This window comes from Poecilia reticulata, chromosome 11 (assembly GCF_904066995.2).
Source record: "Poecilia reticulata chromosome 11, P_reticulata-male-v2, whole genome shotgun sequence".
Classification (NCBI taxonomy): Eukaryota; Metazoa; Chordata; class Actinopteri; order Cyprinodontiformes; family Poeciliidae; genus Poecilia; species Poecilia reticulata.
Window position 1 is genome coordinate 22282609 of NC_088840.1, and position 13014 is coordinate 22295622.

Genomic DNA, 13014 nt, shown 5'->3' on the forward strand with positions numbered 1-13014 from the left:
ATGTTAATGGGGAGTGAATAGAGGGAACCACATTTAACCTGTTAATGTCAATTATGAGTCAAACGCACCATAACAATCCTTCATCCACAAACAGAAAGCAACCAAACTTCTATCAGTGTCTTCAGTCAGAGGTTTCCGTAACACTGACTGCTACAGCATCTGCAATGATGCTTTAAGGAAAATTACAGTAACATCTAATATCCAAATAAGCTGCTGCCGTTTCCACTCGCATGTGAAAACGGCTGCAAACAGATGCGCAATTTTACAATAGTACATGTTTGAAAAGCTAAAGTGGAGCCTCCTCCACAACCAACAAGAATGCAGGAAGTGGTTTCTGGACGGTAAGTCAACAACAAAACACTTGTCTTTTCCAGCAGCTGTTGTACAGTGGTAAAAACAGTGGACAAAATGTGCTGGAGCTCCTTTGGGTTGCTAGGTAACAGGACAGGGCTCGTCAGGTTGTTACCTAGCAACAAAAATGTTAACGTCGGAAAGTTTTTGAAACAGCTTATTTTTTAAACACCAAAAAACATTAACTTATAAGTAAACAATTCATTTTTTAATGCATGGGCTGTTTTAGAATCAGTAGAAACTAAAACGGAAATATAAAAAATTTGCAAAATATGAATTTTGCATCAAAGGTCCCCTTAAACAATTTTATGAACAGAATTACAAACTGTCCATCCTGATTGTTTCTGATTTTATGGCTGCAGAAACAAAAAACTGCAACATAAAATTCAGAGGACTCAACACAGACACACAGGCACACACACAGGTGTTATTACCTGAGTTAAAGTAAGGACCTTTATCTGGTAACGCATCATAAGAAGTGAAACAACAAACAAACAAAAAATAGATGTTAAAAAAAACGACATGATGGAATAAAGACACAAAATAAACATCTATATTTCTAAAAAAAATGAACGTGACTGAGTGAGAGTCGGTGTGTTTCTGGTGCGACTCTCACTCTGAAGCCTCCTGCTGCTCTGCGACGGCTCCGTCTGCAGTCCCCTCCTCTGCAGGTAGGGGGAGGCATTGGGCAGAGGCACCGAGGAAACGTCATGAAGCTGCAGCTTGTACCAGTGAGGCTGATCGTCCAGCAGCGCCGACTCCAGCTCTATCAGCACCTGGCGAAACACGGGGGCCATCAGGACGCCGATCCTAAAGCCAGAGATCCTCAAACCTGTTCAGTCTGAGGATCACTTCACCTATTTAACAGACGCTTACGGACCAGTTCAAATTACCCCTCGTTAACGCAACATGTCAATATATACAACCTAAAATTAAAATATTAGGCTCTTAACGCACTTATTGTTGTTTTCAAGCCATCAACAGGTCTAGTCGGGGTGTTTTGAGTTATTACAGATTCTTAAAGTGTGGATTTCCAATTATGTCAAACATGGAAATCAAAGACAAGTTGTTCTTTACTACCAACTGTTGGGTGCATTAATAACATTTACAGCTTGTAATTCAGAAGCACAATTAAAAGAAAAACAGACATGAGTTGTTTTGCCAGAAACAAGTCCCATCCATTTCTATCAACTGCATTTATCTATTATATTTAATTAATTTAATTTAATAATTAGTAGTGAACAGAGCATAATACGCTGGCAAAGTCGTAAAAAACAAAGAACAGTTCTCACCAACAGACTCGTTCACGGGAGAGCCGTTCAAAAGAATCGAATGTATCGCTAACGAACGACCCATCAAAACTCTCGGTGGGTTTGACTTAGTTTCCTCCGATCATATAAGCAGTCCTGCCGTTGTTTTATTGTGAGTGACCCGGTTTTATCCCATTCATCCATCATTTTTAAACACAATCCTTTGCTAAGCTAGCTGTAGCGTCGCACTGTGAGCTAACGTAACGTCACGGGAAATAAACGCTCGTTTACATGCAGTACCTTGATGACCACCAGGGGGCTCCCGCGGACCAGCCTCGTAATAAAGCTCTTTCTCTGCTCCAGGTGTGCTCACCTCTCCCAGGAACTGGCTCTCCTCCTCTCGGACTCTGGCCTGGTCCCAGACGGTGAGCTCCAGCATCCGTTCCCTGAACTCGCGCCGATGAACCGGGGAATACATGAAGGTCTGGTTCCAGCGAGGCTCCAGGGACTTCTTCACCGTCTTCGTCCTGCGTTTGCTCTTATCGCTGGGAGGAAAACGGATGAGAAACGAGGATTTACATCACGTGAGGAGCGCGAACCAGGGTCATGATAGCTTTGGGGGGTTTTCCCATTATAGTTCAGTTTTATTCGGTTGTGACTTTTTTTCTAATTCAGTTAGTTTTGGTTAGTTTTAGAGTTTTTATTAATTATTATCAGTTTGGTACATTTACTTGAGTAACTTATTGGAAAAAATTTACTTTTAGGAGTATTTTCTACTTTCTACTCTTACTTGAGTAAAAATTCTGGATTTTCTACCCACAGAATAAAAAAAAACAAATATGTTTTAACCAAAAACAGACACACATCTGCAGTTTTTGTTAAAGTTTCATAAATTTTATATTGAAAGAAACTGATTTGGAAATAAAACATTCTTGCCTGATTTTGTTTGTTTATAATTGTTTTATTTGTATTAATAAAATTTGTCTTTAAAATGACAACATTTCCACTTGACTTTATATTTACATTTTTTAAAATATTTAATATATAAATTATATTTTGTATTTAAAAATATATTCAATATTTTTAAATATTTATTATTTAATATTTTAAAATACATAATGCCTTTAAATATTAAATGATTAATGATTTGATCAGTTATTCAGTACTTGAGTGGACTTTTGATCAAATAGTGAAACGTTTACAGGAATAATAGCAGTAATGTAGTTTTGTTTTTCTTTGCTCTTCTACCTTCTGTCCGGCAGGAAGTAGATCTTGACGTATGGGTTTCGCGGTCGTCCATCGTCCCGAACAGGAAGTTCTTTGGCTCCAAGGACCGTGACGATCAGCTGATGACCAACCTTATCGTACCACAGTTTGATCTGTTTTAAAACATTAAATAACATTAGAAACAAAACAGAGAACGAATCTGACCCATTCATATTGGGCAAATTTTATAAAGGGCAGCAGCCCAGGGCTCCAGTTTTTAGGGAGCGTCCCTCATGGTCGCTCAGCTCTGCAGCCGTTATTTGAGATTCTAATCAGCTGCTCTCAGTTGAAAAAACTAGAAATTAACGATATTTAATGTAAAACTGGGCTGATTTTAGTAACTAATATGCATTTCCATCCTGTTGTTGTTTCACTTTCTCTGGTCGCAACAGAACCGTCTTTAAAATAAAAGTATCTGTGTGCCAAAAAGGAGAAATTGTCTCTTAAAAAATCACAGCCACAATTGGTTAGTAACTAGTTACATTTACTTAAGGAATTTTTAGCAAAAATTTACTTTTAGGACTATTTTTATTACGTTGTACTTTTTACGTTTACTTGAATAACTTTATTATGACACAATGCTAATTTATTTCAGTAAATTTCTGGATTTTCTACCTACTGAATTAAAAACAAACTTAAGTTTTAACCAAAAATTCACCAGACACAGACACACACCTGCAGTTTTTGTTAAAGCTTCATCCGTTTTTTATTGAAAGAAACTGATTTAGAACATTTTTCTTTATATTGTAATTGTTATTTATATAAATTATTTTAATTTTAACCTTTAAATACCAACATTTCCACATAATTTTATATTTTGGTCCATCTGATGGTGTCATTTTAAATATTAAATAATTGATGTTCTGATCAGTTCCACCAAATACTTGAAGCTTCTTTTTACTTTTACTTGAGTAAAAATATGTTGAAGTCTTACTTCAGTACAATGTTTTATATTTTCTCGTACTGATCACGAGAAAAAATGATACATATTTGGAGAAATTGTTCCTAAGTTGCAGGTAAGCGTCTGTTTTACAGTAAACTGGTGAACTCTACAGCTAACAACAAGCTAACCTACAGCCCAACTCTCTACAGGTTACCTGGATCCTGGGAACCAGAGGAGGCCTGTTTACGCTCTGTAAACACATACACGTCACCATGGAAACGCCTGTGTGCAGACGGGTTTCTGGGTGTGAGACGCTGGCTGAACTTACGGAGACTTGTCCCGACAGAACGCTGGGGCTCATGGGAGAGGTGACGGAGATGGACGGGCCGACCTTCTGGGAGTCGAAGGAACTGGAACCTGAGCACAGAAAAACAAGAACCAGTTCCACTGGAGCCCGCTTCACCCAACACGCGGCACTTTAGCAGCACTTTAGCAGCACTTTACAACACTGGTTTTAAAAATGGGGGCCTCAGAAGGTTGAAGAGAAGATGAGGGGGAAAAAAACAACTTTTATATATTTTTAAAAATATTTTTCAATAATTTTTAAATAAAATATAAATAAAACAAATGTTTAAATGTTATTTCTGATGCTTATTTTCTATGCTAGCAAGACAAAGACCAAAGGAACCTTCCCAAATGGAAATTAAATGTTGTGACTCCAATCTCATGACTGTGTTGACATGCTAACAGCTCAGTTTCAATTAGCAATCAATGCTAATCTACCTCATTAGCTTTTGCTGTTCCTTTTTAAATCTCTATCTGGACGTATCTTTATGATAAGAGGAAGAAAAGGTTTGAACTTCCTCCTTCTTTCCCTCCTCTGCATTCATTAAGCCTCATTGTCCAGCTACTCTGGCATTTGTTATCAGAGATCAGGTATTATCTGAGCTTTCAAGATGCTAATCAGCGGCTAACGATTGTTAAAACAAAACCTTGTCATGGTTAAAAAAAAGTTAACTGTAACATCTCATCCAAATAAATTAAAAATAAATAACAGAAGCCTCCAAAAAGAACCGAACTAATGTAGAAAATTAAAACAATAATGTCTTCAGTCAGAGGCTTCCTCAAAGTCGGTGCAACACAGACTGCTACAGCAGATCTTTCTTGCCATCACCATCTACAGTAACTCTTTAAAGAATTCAAATTAGTAAGAGTTACAACAACATTTATTTTCCCTTTGGGATCAATATTTGAACTTTAATAATATGATTAATTCTAACTGAGCTAAAACAGGAACATTTTAATGTCGGACTCTGAGGGAAAAAGTTTAACTGCTGTGGTTTTCTGTAAGCTTGCGTTGGATTGTTCTTTGTAAAAACTCACTGGAGTCCAGGTGAACACTGGAGGCGTCTGCTGCTCTTGAAACGTCTCTGCCGAGCAAGAACCAACAGATATCCGTTAGCATTAGCATCTAATAAAACATACTTTAAAGTTAGATATGATCTCAGATGGAGAATATGTGAACATTTTAAATTTTTTAGCTTGGACTGGACCAGGTGTGTGACCCACCGGACCGGTCGGCAGACCACCAGCTCCACCTGCGGTTCTGGTTTGGACTCCATGATGATGTCATAGACCTCGTTGAATGTGGCGCCCTGAAGAACCCGGCCGTTCCACTCCAGGACCTGATCACCTGGAGATTAAAAAGGCAACATATGTTACAGTTTACAACTCAAAAGGCAAACGAGCCGCACCGACTAGATGAGCTGTGATATTTATTACTGGATTGGACGGAGCCTATTAGCCGCTATAGCTAGCAAAAGGTAGCTGTCCAAGAAATGACTCAAGTAAGAGTAAAAAGGTATTTGGTAAAAAGTCTACTCACGTACTGAGTAACTGATCAAATTATCAATTATTTAATAATTTAAAATTATATTGGTACAGTTTTGGTTAAAACATATTTGTTTGTCATTCACTGGGTAGAAAGTCCATAAATTTTTACTCAAGTAAGAGCAGAAATACTTCATAATAAAATGACTCAAGTAAAAGTAAAAAGCACAGAGTAGTAAAAATACTCCTAAAAGTAGATTTAAAAAAAGTTACTCAAGTAAATGTAATTGAGTAAATGTAACTAGTTACTACCCAAATCGGGTCGGTCTACATACAGACCCGTTGCCGTGGCAACCGACTGACATGATGTGTGTTGTCATGTGACGTCCAACCCAGTAATATATACCGATGCAGATGACCCCAAAAATATGAGAAGGGAGAAGTAAAGTTTTTTTTACAAAGTGAGACTGAAATAAAACAATCAGGTTGATGGAAACAGAAAATCAGACGTCTGGTAAGTTCAACTATAACTACTGTAATTTGGAAAAAAGCAACATCTAATGCATAATAAGAGACATGATCTACGAGCAGAAGCTGTGTTTACCTGGTCTCAGGTGTCCCACCGTGTCTGCCAGACTTCCTCTCTTCACTTTGGTGATGAACGCACACAGACGGCCAGACTCCGTCATCTTCCCACCAACAACCTGAAAAAACCCGGCGCCCGTCAGCAAGCCACTGAACGCCACCAGGGCTATCATCAGAGAAACAGCAGCGCCACCTTGAGGCCCAGCAGGGCTCCTGTGTCTGCAGGAACCGTCCCGTCCTTCATCCTCTTGTTCAGGACGATTCGACCAATCAGACGCTCCCCATCTTTGGATGGTTGCCATGTGACCGGCTGCTAAAGAATCACAAATAACACAGTTTAATTCATAGAAACGGACAGGTAGAAAGGCAGACAGGTAGTGGATGTTATGATGGCGGGCGTGTTTGTTGGGTTACCATAGACATAGGTGCGGGCTCGCCATGCCAGGTACCGTAATCCCACCACTGGCTCTCCATGTCTCCTGGAAACAACAAAACAAATTTAATAAAAACAATTAAAACTTACAAAGATATAAAAAATAAAAATAGTTTTTTTCTCTTTCGTTCATTTAAAACACATTTGAAATGAAATCTTGCTTGGCTTCAGCATATGGTCATGAGATCCAGCATAACACCGTTCAGCTATTTAATATTTATGGATATTCTTTATGGAAGTCTCTCTTCTTGGTTTGGCCTTTGTTGATGTACATCCCTTTAAAATCTTCTTGAAAATAAATTGTATTTAAAAAGACAATAAGATTTCAATCGATCCGTGTGAATTTGGTGTGTTTCTGTTTTTATTCCTTTGCTGGTTTTCTTCTTAGATCCAGCTTCAGTTTTCTCAGTTGTTGACAGACATGCTTTGCTGATAAAGGAGTTGCTCTGACTTCCTTCAGTGGACAGTTTGTCCAAAAGCCGGTTTAATCACCTACATCCATTTCCTCCACAGAGGAGAAACAATGAGATTACATCCATTCACAACAACTACAGATCTCCTTTTTCTGACTCTGTTTTCATAAAAAAAGTATTCTTTATTGAATCCCAATGATGCTGCATAACTCTACAAAAACACAACATCTCACCAAGTATTTTTGTTCTGGTTCTGCTCTGCATCCCCAGAACCAGAACCAAACATGTAGAAGCAGCATTCAGCTTCTATGCACCACAAATCTGGAACAAACTTCCAGAAAACTGAAAAACAGCCGAAACACTGAGTTCCTTTGAACGAAGACTAAAACCCAGCTGCTTAGTTTCTTTTGAACCATTATAAATTGAGCATTGACAGACTTATTTCATGTGAATTGATGATTTTAATAATGACATTGACAAAATGTAACGTCTGTTGTTGGTTTTCACAACTGTTGACTGTTTTGTTATGTTTCACAATGAAAAGCACTTTGAACTAATGTGATGCTGAAATGTGCTATAAAAATAAACTTGACTGATTTATTGATTTTCTAGTTTTTAGTGCAAATATCTTAGTTCACTTTAAAAAAGACAAAACAACTTACAAGTAACTTTCCAGCAAGATATAGGAGTTGAAGTCAATAATTCGTATTAACATTGGTTAAAAAGTACTTGTTCTGTTGCAGATAAAACAAACTCCTGTATCTTTCTGAAAAGCTACTTGTAACTTAGATTTTTTTCTAATTTCAAGTGTTGTAAGACATTTATAGTAGAAACTGGACCAAAACTCCTTGGTATTATTTTGTGTTTTTGGCGTGAAAACAGCTCTGGGATCAGTTTTATGCAGCATTATCGTCCGTCAGCTGCAGTGTGAACCTATAAACTTTCAAAGAAGATTAATGCAGGTAAATTTAGAGCAAGAACAGAGTGTTTGAGCCTTTAAACGGACAGGAAGTCCACTTAGACCCGTCATCAGGTGCAGGTCGCTGCCAGAAAGCCTCTCCAGTACTCACAGGTCTGAGAGGACGACGCCATGATACAAGACGAAGCTTTAGATGTAGAAGAAGAGAAGAAGAGCAGGAGGGGAACCTGCAGCTCCTCGGTCCTCCTCTGTGGGTGAGGGATCGCAGTTTGCCCCGAGCTCGGCCTGCAGGCTGCAGGGCAGCTCATACCTGTCTGTAACAAGATTAGCTCAGGCCAAACACAGAGTCCGACTCTGTCAGCGGCAGCATCGTCGCTTCAGCTGAACTTCACTGGCTGCTTGCTTCACTTTGGGTCAGAGAGTCGGCGAACTGGGAGAAACATTTCAGCAAATCCAAGCACTTTCTTGAAACTTTAACCTTGAGAACTTGGAAAATTCCAACAGATTTCCAGGAAAATGAGCAAAATAAGCAGCTCAGCAGCAGATCCAGGCGCCTTGTCCACAGTTTGGTTCCCTCCTGCGCTGTTTCTATTCCTGCTTCCTTGCAGGGCCTCCTGGTAATCCAAACTCCTCACTTGTAATCCAATTGACAGAAATCAGCATCGTCGCTGATTCTGTGACCCATCAGAACCGGCAGGCTGAGATGTTCGTCTCCCACCGTGGCCAGATTATCGACCAGCTTCCCCAGGATTCGTTCCGTTTTCCACTCGAGTTTGTTGGAGGTTTTTATGCTGCGTCCTGTGGTCCAGGTGTCTTCAGTAACGCAGCATCAGCGACTCTGAGCTGATCTCTCACCTCTGACCCCGACGGGAGGAGTCACTCTGAGCCAATCAGAATCCATCGTCTCTCATGACTTTGGTTCCTGAGACGTAGACACAGAAGATTAACCGAACGCAGAACGTGGAAACTGAAACTCTGCCGACGTTCATGACGTCAGAGTCCGAAACCCTGGAGACCGACTCTCAGGAGGACAGCGTATCTGAATAAACGGGTTACAACGGCAACAGTGGACAAAAACCATAACTAAAACCAGCACAGCTTCATAGAGAAATGGTTTACATGGTAACTTAAGTTGGAAAGCGCCAAGAGCCTCGTTTCAGTTCCAGAGTTTCTCAGGTGTGAACAACTCAAATTTAAGACTTTTTAAGGCCGTTATGAATTAAATTTAAGACCTACATCTCCACACAAATCTACAAACGTCAACCAGCCAGCTAGAGATAAACTTGAAAACATGACTAAGACACAAAAAAACGCTAGCTAGCTAGCAACGGTACTTTAGCAGCTAGTTAGCGATAGCCTCAACCTTCTCAAGTCACAAAATGCAACAAATGTGACTGAATGTGACTCAAATGTTTGCCTGACAGGAAAGTCCAACAAATAAAAGACACAAAAATAGACTATATGAGATCAGATAGTGCAAACAGACAACATTTTAGACCTGTGAGTAACATATTAAAGGCCAACTCACTTTTTAAAAAATGAATTTAAGACGTTTTAAGGATGCACAGACACTTTAAGTTCATGTCAGTCTGAGCTGCAGTGAGTTCATGCTTGGATGTTGTGATGACTTCCTGAAGGCAAGAGATTTTAAAGAGACAGAGCCCCAATTTTAAGGCGTGAAATCAGGAAGCAAACATTTTTTTACGTCAAATTTGATATGTGTAGCATTTTTGTAACAATTGAAGGTAACAGTTACATGGTTGTGCTGTAAAATGGCCTGGAAAACAGATAAAAATGTCCAGAAAAATGTAGAATCTGAATGTTTTTTGTGTTTTCAGAAACATACAGAGAGAAGAAACACAGAATGAACAACTAGAGTTCAAAAATGCTGATCTTTAACCAACCAATCCATTAGAGACAACTCTCGGCAACATTTAGTGGTGGGATTTGGAGGTACTAAGCATAAAAGTGATACCCACTTTCCCAGGTCGTTCCCAGTAACAGACTGGGAAAAAAGTTCTCTAAAGTGGAACCGTACCACCATAAGAAACCAGAAACCTGCAACCAAAATATGGAAACGATGAAAGGAAAGTAGAGCGTTTTCTCAGGGGAACCCTCTGTTGTGAGGCTGAGGAAGTGCAGGTGAAGCTGGTTGGAGGTGAAGCCAGATTCAGCTGTAAGAAGATTATCACACTGAGCTAATTTAAGTCAGAGACACTGCGAACACACACAGCGTCTCCTTTTCCACTCTCCCTCCTTCCTGTTTCTCAGTTCACAGCCTGAAAACTCAAGATATAATAACACTGAAAGACAAGTTCCAGGAAAAAGGCAAAAATACCTCACATCTCCACTAGAGGGCAGAAGACAATTTAAACTAATGTGACATTCTGTTACAGGAAGCATGTTAATTTATCGCTACGACACTTACACTGCAAAAACACAACTATTCTTACCAGGTATTTTTTGATGAGTTTCTAGTGCAAATATCTTAGCAAACTAAGATATTTGTTAATAAGACAAAATTAATTTACAAGTAACTTTTCAGAAAGATAAAAGAGCAACTACTATTATTAAGGGTTTTTACCCTTAATGATTAAAATTACTATGTTTCTGACTTGTGGGTTATTGTTGTTCACGGCTAAACAAGCTAAAAATTCAATTCAATCTCAATTTTTAGCGCTTCTCTAGAAAACAAATCTACTCCAATTTTGCAGCAAGGACGAGAAACCACTTCCTGCATTCTTGTTGGTTGTGCAGGAGGCTCTACTAATGCTTTTCAAAGGTGTACAGTTGTACACCTGTACATCTGTTTGCAGCCATTTTCACATGAGTGTAAACATTAAGTTGGGGGCGTGGCCAGCAGCAGCTCATTTGGATTTAAAGTGACAAGACGCCCTAAAACAGCTCACTCTGAAAGGAGCCCTTAAGGTTATTCTGACACTCTGGATGTGTGTTTCTATGTTCCGACACTCTGGATGTGTGTTTCTATGTTCCGACACTCTGGATGTGTGTTTCTATGTTCCGACACTCTGGATGTGTGTTTCTATGTTCCAACACTCCGGATGTGTGTTTCTATGTTCCGACACTCCGGATGTGTGTTTCTATGTTTCGACACTCCGGATGTGTGTTTCTATGTTTCGACACTCCGGATGTGTGTTTCTATGTTCCAGCACTCCGGATGTGTGTTTCTATGTTCCGGCACTCCGGATGTGTGTTTCTATGTTCCGGCACTCCGGATGTGTTTCTATGTTCCGACACTCCGGATGTGTGTTTCTATGTTCCGACACTCCGGATGTGTGTTTCTACGTAGCTTTCCTCTCCATGTAGTACTTACTATCAGGCTCATCACAGCTGGTGTACTCAGGTGTGGTCAGCAGCTCCTCCTCTGAACTGCTGAAGCTGCCAATCACGTGCATCTTCCCCATCATCCTCCCTCTCTGCACCAGGCTCTCATTGGTGGGCTTCCTCTTGAGGGCGGAGCTCGGGTCCAGGAGTTGCTGTGGCAACGGGCTGCGGCGAGGAGACGTGGGGCTGAGGTGATTGGGAGTCCTGTCAACTGAGAATGACCTCTGACCTCCAGACCCAATCAGTCCCTGAGGCCGATTCTGGCGGATGGCTGAGGATCAAAATAATGAGTTAATAAAGCAAAACGGTAACAGGAATCTGATGTTAACTGACTTTTTTTTATTGTTAATTCACCAAATAGTGCGTAAAAAACAAATATTACATACTATCAAATGGAGGTATTGATCTACAAAATAACAAAAAATCAACTAGACAACAGAACAAACAGAAAACACTGCAAAAACAAACTCTTATTTGGTACTTTTGGTCTAGTCTATCGTGTAAATATCTTAGTACACTTGGAATAAGACAAAACTAACTTACAAGTAACTTTTCAGCAAGATGTAGGAGCTGGTTTTAAGTTAATAATTTCTTAATATTGAAGAAATAGTTCTAGTTCTATTGGGAAGGAGCAGTAAAGACGTTACCTGGCAACCCTGGCCAAACCCAGCCCGTTACCTAGCAACCAGTTCTAGTTCCACTGGCAGAAAGTGTCTAAGAGACACTTTTCGCATGTTAAAAGAGAAATAATCTGCCAATTAAACTGGTATTTTTTCATCAATATTAAATTATTGACTTAAAATAAACTCCAATATCTCGTCGAAAAGTTACTTGAAAGTTAGTTTTGTCTTATTTCAAATTTACTAAAATATTTATACCAGAAATTAGACAATCAATCAATAAAATTTATTTGAATAGAATTTTTCAGCAACACAGCAGTTCAGATTTTTTTCTCATAGTTTTCCTTGTTTTAATTAATCTAGGGTCATTTTGGGTGGAAGTGGGAAAGAGAAATGAGCAACATGCTAAACAAAGAGTAAATCCGGACCTGAGTGTCTGAGGTTGAGGTGTTCCGGTTCTGCTGCGGCCAGCGACACGTCACTGTGCCGGCGCTGGTGTCGGACCCGGCCGACCTGCGCCAGCATCCTCATGGTCTCCTCGCTCGGCTGCGGCTTAACCGGGTAGCGGGCCAGGTTGGGGTCGCTTCGGTAGCGAGCCTGGAACTCCTCCTCCTGGCGGCGCCGCAGCTCCCGGTCCACCAGAACCGGGTCAAACGGGTGGTCCTGATCCAGGAAGGAGAACAAGTGAACTTCCTAACACAGGTCTAGCAGAAAACGCCGCAGTTAGCTTCAGGTTCAGAAGTTTAGCTTTAGCTTTTAAAGTTTAATCTGGATTAAACTGAAACTTAAAACTGGGAAACATTTTAAATATTTGAATAAATTCAATAAAAAAAGATACATTTACCTTTAAATCTGAATCATCACATAGAAAGATACATAGAATCCATCCATCCATCCATCCATCGTTTTGTCTCTCCCTCCCTCCCTCCCTCCCTCCCTCCATCATGTTTCATTCACTTCATGCTTTTTCTAACCAGCTTATTAAATTATTTTGTAAATAGTTATTGAATGAGATAAAAAAATAATGAAGAAATAAAAACAATATTATTTCTTTCTTTTGCACACGTAACGTTGAACATTACAACACCATAGAAATTAAATCACCACTGACATTAGAGT

General features: G+C 39.6%; 1 protein-coding gene across 15 annotated transcripts in view; it reads right to left on the reverse strand.

Moving 5' to 3' along the window:
* LOC103472577 (regulating synaptic membrane exocytosis protein 2-like) overlaps positions 1-13014 on the reverse strand; it is a 45499-nt gene that overhangs the window by 21646 nt on the left and 10839 nt on the right. For 10 of the 15 annotated variants that reach the window (XM_081612452.1, XM_081612457.1, XM_081612454.1 and 7 more), the window contains 13 exons: positions 12324-12558; positions 11265-11546; positions 6580-6644; positions 6359-6478; positions 6185-6284; positions 5320-5443; positions 5134-5180; positions 4079-4167; positions 3965-4000; positions 2850-2980; positions 1975-2146; positions 968-1127; positions 786-809 (listed from right to left, as the gene is read on the reverse strand). In XM_081612452.1, the coding sequence (XP_081468578.1) occupies positions 786-809; positions 968-1127; positions 1975-2146; positions 2850-2980; positions 3965-4000; positions 4079-4167; positions 5134-5180; positions 5320-5443; positions 6185-6284; positions 6359-6478; positions 6580-6644; positions 11265-11546; positions 12324-12558 (1585 nt within the window). The remainder of the gene's footprint in view (positions 1-785; positions 810-967; positions 1128-1974; positions 2147-2849; positions 2981-3964; positions 4001-4078; positions 4168-5133; positions 5181-5319; positions 5444-6184; positions 6285-6358; positions 6479-6579; positions 6645-11264; positions 11547-12323; positions 12559-13014) is intronic. The other 5 variants (XM_017307395.2, XM_081612449.1, XM_081612446.1 and 2 more) reach the window with 4 other exon arrangements.